Source organism: Furipterus horrens, unplaced genomic scaffold (assembly GCF_987537825.1).
Source record: "Furipterus horrens unplaced genomic scaffold, mFurHor1.1.pri manual_scaffold_17, whole genome shotgun sequence".
In the NCBI taxonomy this organism is placed as follows: Eukaryota; Metazoa; Chordata; class Mammalia; order Chiroptera; family Furipteridae; genus Furipterus; species Furipterus horrens.
The window spans coordinates 76,130,633-76,138,215 of NW_028327187.1; the positions used below are offsets into that span (position 1 = coordinate 76,130,633).

A 7,583-nucleotide genomic window follows, 5' to 3' on the forward strand; every position below is an offset into this window, starting at 1 on the left:
TTTTTGAACTGACAGAATCCAGTCAACCCTCATCTATCCACTGTATAATCTTGCTTTCAGAATCTTTTAAACATAATTAAATAAAATAGTTGATGAACTTTGTGTTAACCCAATTTACCATTGTTTATTTGTCTTCCACAATCACAAAACTATCAACTTAATTACTCTACCCAAGCCTGGTCATGTTAAATGAATGTAGAGATCATGATTGGTTCACTTGTAGTTGATGCTTGCAGGTTGGTCCAAGAAGATTTGTTTCCATATTTTCATGATTTGGCTTCTTTATTCTGGCTGAAGTAAATTTCCCACATTTTCAAATTCAATCACATTCATACTGAAGTTTAACACTATATCTCAAAGCAATTTACCATTCTTAGGCTTTCCTATCACAATGACTATAAGAAACCTGACTCTAATCAGAATTTTCTTACTGTGAAAAGTATGGCTTTTGCCTAGCTGAACTGGCTACAATTCAAAAAATAATTTAAAGCATCACCTCTCTTCAAGAAGGTAATGGAACCTCAAGCCAACCATTCAAATTTTCTGATGCAGTTATCTGTCTGTTCACCTGAGAATTAAGAGCTGACTTTCTAGGGCAGACAGGAACCTAATATAGGTATATGGCAAACAGGTGGCCAAGGTCATTGTGAGGTGAGTATTTTATCCCCATCCCACTTCCCACTGCTGTATTTTGTTCCTTTCAATAATATTTCCACTGTGTTTCAGTGATAAGAACACTTCTAGCATACACAGTTCTAATGTGTTTTCACTTGTGCAATTATTCATTTGTTTAAAGCCTTCTTGTCAATAGTACCTGAGTGGGCTTTACCTTTGATTCATCCCTAGGTTCCCTCAGCATTATAGTTGAGTTGTAATCAATAAGGAAACATATCCTAACATGTAAAGAACATTTATTTACAGTCATATCTCTTCCAAAGTTAACAAGTTAATCATTCATCTGACAGCAAGACAATGCAGTGAAACAAGAACTAAGAGCCAAGAGACCTTCACCTTGGCCAAGTGAATCTCCTGCCTCTTAGTTTACTTTTGCAAAATGGGAAAGAAAACCTCACAGGCCTGTTATGCTGATTAAATAAGTAATTCAAGTGACTATAATGTGTGTGTAAGGGTTATAGCACCTCCTGTTGAGAGAAGGTACTCAGTAAAGGATTGATGAGTGAGGGCCTCTCTTTTCAGAGGCAATCCCTGTGTTGCCATGACCTGAAGAAACAGGCACGTTGTTTATTTCTAGAGTGCAGTTGCCAATGCAGTGAAACTCCAGGCATGGTCAGAGGGAAAAGAGGGAATGGCATTTGGGTTAGTGTTTCTCTCTTCTACTTATAAGGTAATTTTCATGGGACAATTTCTTTCACATAGCTGGTGATTCTATCACAAGAGTGTACATTTTCCCCAATGTGATAATAACTGTAAATAGCCTCCGCTTTCAGTCATATGATTTTTACTAGAACACCAGGCCTTGAAAGGGTCTTAGTAAATAGCTGGTCCACACCCCTCATTTTACAGATGAGCTGTTTAGAAGCGATTGATGCTTCTAATTGGTACCCAGCACACACACTTGGTATAGGATAATCTTATGAATTAAGATGATCTCAGTGTTTTAGTTTTGCTAATTGTTCCCCATGATGTACTCTTTTCCCCCATATATATGTCTTTATGTTCATGACCAATGAATAAGCTGAAATACCAAGAAATAGTTGTCTTGTCTGTGGGTGTATTTTTCTGGGGCCTGGTTCCCCAAACCTCAGGCTCTTGACATGTGGTTTACAAAGGACACATGGAGCAGCCACTGCCCAGCATGGGCCACAAAACAGTGGTTGGCCCATGCCAGTAATATAGTCCCTCAGTCACAGCACCCAGGCTCCCCCATCCATCTACCCACAACCTGTCAGAGTGCCCCTTGGGAAGGAGGCTCACTTGGTATCCAGAATGAAGATTGGGTTCTCTTCAGTGACACAAGGATTCTATTCATTTTGATCACTTTTAAGTTCAGATGGGAGAGCATGTTTTGGAAATAAAAAGGTCTGACTAGCACAAACATCTCCTCTCTGATTTGACAACCTCTTCTGAAGAGTGAACCACATTTGGTACAAATCCACTCTTCACCCCTTCCCAGCCCTCCTGGATTGTAATATCCCCCCTTTTAACCAGCTCATATATGTCTTTTGTCAGGTCTGTGAAGGCTTTCTCCACATTAATGGCATCTCGGGCTGATGTTTCAATGTACTTCATGCCGTACGCAGCAGCCAGTTTCTCTGCCTCATGGCGAGTCACTTGCCTCTGTGTATCCAGGTCACACTTGTGACCCACCAGAACAAATACAATTTGGTAAGGCTGAACATGTACTTTGGTCTCTTCTAACCACTCATGGACATTCTGGAAGGACCTGCGGTTGGTAATGTCAAATAAGAGAAGACCACCTACTGAGTTCCTGTAGTAGGCTCGAGTGATGGATCTAAAACAAAAGAAAGAAGTAAAGAATAAAGGTCATGCCCAAGATCCTGTACTTCAGTGAACTCTGTGTATTCTAGTGTTTCTGGTTACTGACACAGCTCTTTAGTAAAAAATGATTTTCTTTTTTTTTTAACAAGGGAATACAGATATCATCCCATAATAATAATGATATGTGAATTTTCAAATGGGCAAAATTTTGAGATGGCATCTTCTAGAAATGAATGCTCATGAACTTACAGGAATTTTCCCTCAATTCAGGTAGAGCCACAGCTAACTCTCCCACCCTTACAGCTGAATAATTGAATGAGATTTCCTGTTCTGTAAAATAATGTACCTAAGTCACCGGTAATCATGAGGCAAAACGAATTAATGGATGTCAAAGTGTTCTGTGAGTTGGAGAGCTCATTATAAGTTCTAATAGTTGAAACAATTTTTGAAAATAAATTTATGGTTGTTGACAGAAAATGCTCATTAATATATACGTATATTGCAATACACTCCACTTTCTCCCAATTATCATTAACATGTTTGTCTCTGTATTATTTATTTATTTATTTATTTATTTTAAGAGAGGGAGAGAAACATGGAGAGATTACGTCAATAGGTTGCCTCTCACAAGCCCCCAACTGGGGACCTGGCCCACAACCCAGGCACATGCCATGACTGGGAATCGAATCAGCAATCTTTTGATTCACAGACTGGTGTTCAATCCACTGAGCCACACCAGCTAGGGCTCTATTATTATTTTAACCTAATCTTTGAGAAGAAACACAATTTTGTGGAGAAACACAATTTTGTTTTTTATTTTCCAGGCCAATGGGAATTTAAAAAAAGAGAGATGGTCTGCAAAGGCCTTAAAGTGCCTATCAGCCATATTTCCTGACACATTTCAGTGAGGCTGAATACGTAGCCACCAGTTGGGAAAGCCTGCCTAAATTGCCAGAGCTTCTCTTTAAAATGGCATTATTTATTTAAAACATTATAATTAGAATACTTCTAATTATAATATTTTAAAATATATATAAATTTGCTGTACTTTGGAAGCAGAAGAAACCTCATTTTTAAAAGATTTTATTTATTTTTTTTAATTTTAGAGAGAGGGGAAGGGAGGAAGAAAGAGAGGGAGAGAAACATCAATATGAGAGAGAAATTGGTTGCCTTTCCCAAGACCTGGCCCGCAACCCAGGCATGTACCCTGACTAGGAGTTGAAACAGTGACCTTTTGGTTTGCAGGCCGGCGCTCAATCCACTGAGCCACACCAGCCAGGGCAAAACATCTTTTTAATTTCTTGATTTGTGGAGTCTCATTATCAATATACATTTTAGTACTTTGCTTAGAGCATTTTAGAGATAAGAATTATTTGTTTCTACAACCACTTGCTTTAGACTCCTGGGCTCTTTTGATCTATGCCTATTTTTAGGTTTTCTGTCTTCTTGGATGAAGAAGATAAAAATGAGGACTGAATAGCTTAAGGCTTAAGGCAAATGGCTTAATGGTAATAGAATAATCATTGTCCCAAAGGTTAAAGTCCAAACTAGAGGATGGGAAGAGCAAACCAAGTTCAGGTCTCTAAAATTAGGCAAATCAGCCCTAGGGAATGAAAACAGTTCTAATTCCCTTATGTTTTAAGATTCATGGATACATGATCGAAGGTTTTGATTTGTGAACATCTTGGTTTAAGACATCAATAAGCAAGCTGTATATCCCTTTCAAAACTCTAAAATACGTTATTACATTAGTATTTAGAAAGTAACAAAGTGAGTATTTAGAAAGTAACAAAACCCTTTCTAAGCACAACATAAGGTTGAATAAAAATTAAGACTTTCAAAACATTTTCTTGCCCTGGCTGGTGTGGCTCAGTTGTTTGGGCATCGTCCCAAAAACCGAAGGGCTAAGGATTCGATTCCCAGTTGGGGCACATGCCTGAGCTGTGGGTTCTGTCCCTGGTCAGGGTGCTTGCAAAAAGCAACCAATCAATGTTTCTCTTTCACCTGGATGTTTCTCTCCCTCTCTTTCTCCTTCCCTTCCCCTCTCTCTCAAAATAGATAAATAAATAAATGAGCATGTCCTCAGCTGAAGATTTAAAAAAAATTTCTTGAAGTTCAAAGACAAATAACAAACTAGAAAAATATTTTACACTGCGCATGCTAGAAATAGGTAGATCTTCCTAACCTAAAAAGAACTCTTACAAATCAATATCACCCAATAATAATAAGCAGTGGATATGAAAAGGCTATTCATACAGATATTCCAATAAATATAAAAAAGACATTTCTTCATTTATGAGAAATGCATTCACAAGTTCAAAGTGAATCTGTACAAGGATATTTGCCAGTAGTGTTTGTGGAAGTGGTGATTTGCAGCCAACTTAAGCTTGTAGTTATTAGTTACCTTTTTTCCCTATCCCTCTTCAACTACCTAACCAATATCTTCTATGCTTAATTAGTGTTCAATAGATAAATGAATAAATGATCATAAACATGGGCTACTGAGTCCTTTTGATCTAGTTCCTGATGTTCTATGTGACTTTAGCTCAAGTTGCTCTCTCAAAGTTTTCTGTGTCCATTGCACTCTGTCACTTCTGTCTTTATAAATGCTGTTTCCTCTGTCTGGCTTCTTTTCTGTCATACTTATTAGGCCTCATTTTCTCCAAGTAGTTTTTCCTCCTTCTGTATATATTATACATATATTTACAAATGATACATACTACAAAGGAAAAACAAAAGGTTGTACAAGAAAATTAAATTTGTTAATTGATTACATATTATGTGCTAAAGGTTATACAAATATAAACAAGACTCTTTGTCATGTAATTGCTGATTATCTATTGCCCACCCACTCCACTATGCTAGCACAGAAGTTCTAAGAGGGAAGGGCCTGCTATCTGTTTTGTTTACATGGCATCTCCTTGTGTAAATTTTCTCAGAAACAAAAATGTCTGGCATGGAGTGGATGATCAATGAATGTGTGCTGGTTGCAAGAGGGAATCAATCATCAGTATCTGACTTTCATATATATGCATATATGTATATATCTGTATCTATCTATATATAATATAAAAATCTATATCTGTACCTATGTCTATCTTTACATCATCTGTCTATATTTCTATATATGTTGGGATGACCTGGGAACATTTTAAAAAGTATTTAGTGCAGAGGCTGAGATTGATGAATTACAGTGATTAATTCCAGCTGGTTTGTTACCCAGCAAGGGACTGGTTGGTGGAGTTGTGGTGCAAGGAATGTGTTATTGACCGGCCTTCTCTGCCAGGGAGCTCCTTTCCCTGCACAGAACTCTCAACTACGTGAAGGTGGGCTTAAGCAGAAACACCTAGACCTTCGGTATCGCTACGCGCGGGCCGCGACCCGTACCAGGAAGTCCTCTTTCCCCGGGGGCTGTGTAAGCTCCGCAGACCCTCCCACTGCTCTCAGGCCCGGACTGCGCTCCCACCTGAACCTCTCTTGACCCGCGGTATCCCAGATCTGAAGCTTGATGCGTTTTCCTGGCTCGATCTCCACCAGACGAGAGAAGAAATCCACCCCCACGGTGGGGTCTGAAACCTGGGCAAAGCGGCCCTCAGTGAAGCGGCGGATCAGACAGGACTTGCCGACCGTGGAATCCCCGATGACAATGAGCCGGAACTGGTACAGCCAGATGGCCTCCATGGCCAGGGCTCCGCAGGTCTTATCCCTGGCCCTGTTCGGCGAGAGAGGTCTTCCCGCCAAGGCCTCAGAGAGTGCGGCTCGGTCCGGATCTAGATCCTTTGCGAGCACATCGCTTGACTTGGAGCCCGAGGCGAGGTAGGCCCAGGCGCAGGAAGAGCGGAGGGATGGATGCTGCGCTCAGAGAGGTGATGAAATGGCAGCAGCATCAGCACCACGCACTCTGACTCATCTCTGACAACCGGGTTACTGTAATCCCCCGCGTAGACGCGTCGCCTGGAGACGCCGCACTGTCTGTAAAAGGAGCGCACACAGAAACGACTGAAAAATCGTTGTTCTCTTCTTTAATTTCTCCACCTACCCCTTCTTCTTAATTAAAAATGTTATCTGTCAAATTGAAAAAGTAATAACTCTTATTAAAACTAGGAAACAATACAAAAATGTACACAAAAAAGGAAAGTCCATAATTATCTGTGCCTCTCCCTCCCCAAGATATTAACAGCTTGTTATATATTTTTCCACATGGATTTCCTGGAATAATATATAAGTACATATGTATACATGTACATATATAATAAAACATGTATACATATATACATTTGTTGCCTTTAAAAAAATACTTTAATTTATTTATTTTTATAGAGAGGGATAGGGAGGGAGAAAGAGAGGAGGGAGAGAAACATCAGTGTATGGTTGTTTCCTGCATTCTCCCAACCAGGGACTCAGCCTGCAACCCAGGCATGTGGCCCGACTGGGAATCGGACCAGCGACCCTTTGGCTCGCAGGCCAGTGCGCAATCCATTGAGCCACGTCAGCCAGGGCCATTTGTTGCCTTTTGATTGTACAAAAATGGGATCAAATTGGATCAGTACTCTGACAGTCGCTTTTTTCAATTAACAAAGAATCATAGACATCTCTCCATTTCTAACTGATCTTCCTTTTGTCATGACAATACTGCAATAAACATTCTCTTAAGTGTAGCCATACATTATTTCCATGTGATGGAGTCTTACAAGAGGGCTTAGGAAGTCAGAGTATGAGTATTTTAAATGTAGTAGATTATATTTTTACATTATATGCAATTTGCAAAAATTTACTAATTTAAATTCTAGTCAGTAATTTGTGAAAAGACCTTTTTTCTTTTTTCCATTATTTCAATCATTGTATACTTTATTCTCTTGGAATTCTTGCCAATCTGTTGTAGTTAAATAAAAAGGTATCACTGCTTTATATTTACATTTCCCTGGCTATTAATGAGGTCAACTCCATGTCTTGTGCATTGGACATTTGTATTTCCTCTTCTGGGAGTTGCTTCCTCAAATCCTTTTTAGCTTTTCTATGTAACCTTTCATCATTGCTATCATTGCTTTACTCATTTTTATTAGTTAAAAGTTTTATTGATATATAATTGACGCGTCATATAATTTGCTCACTTAAAGTGTACA

At 39.2% G+C, this 7,583-nt stretch overlaps 1 protein-coding gene across 1 annotated transcript; it reads right to left on the minus strand.

Annotated features, from left to right (window-relative positions):
• Nucleotides 1-6,346, minus strand: RAB39B (RAB39B, member RAS oncogene family). Its single transcript, XM_090264456.1, has 2 exons — nt 5,927-6,346; nt 1-2,473 (listed from the first exon to the last, which is right to left on the minus strand). Exons 1-2 carry the CDS (start codon nt 6,139-6,141, stop codon nt 2,047-2,049), a joined length of 642 nt encoding a protein of 213 aa, XP_090120582.1. The 5' UTR covers nt 6,142-6,346; the 3' UTR covers nt 1-2,046.
• Nucleotides 6,347-7,583: the final 1,237 nt, after the last annotated feature.

Coding starts and splice junctions, on each gene's coding strand:
- RAB39B (XM_090264456.1), bottom strand. CDS start 6,141: ATGGAGGCCATCTGGCTGTACCAGTTCCGGCTCATTGTCATCGGGGAT. Junction 2,474..5,926: donor GCGGGTCAAGAGAGGTTCAG/GTGGGAGCGCAG, acceptor CTTTTGTTTTAG/ATCCATCACTCGAGCCTACT.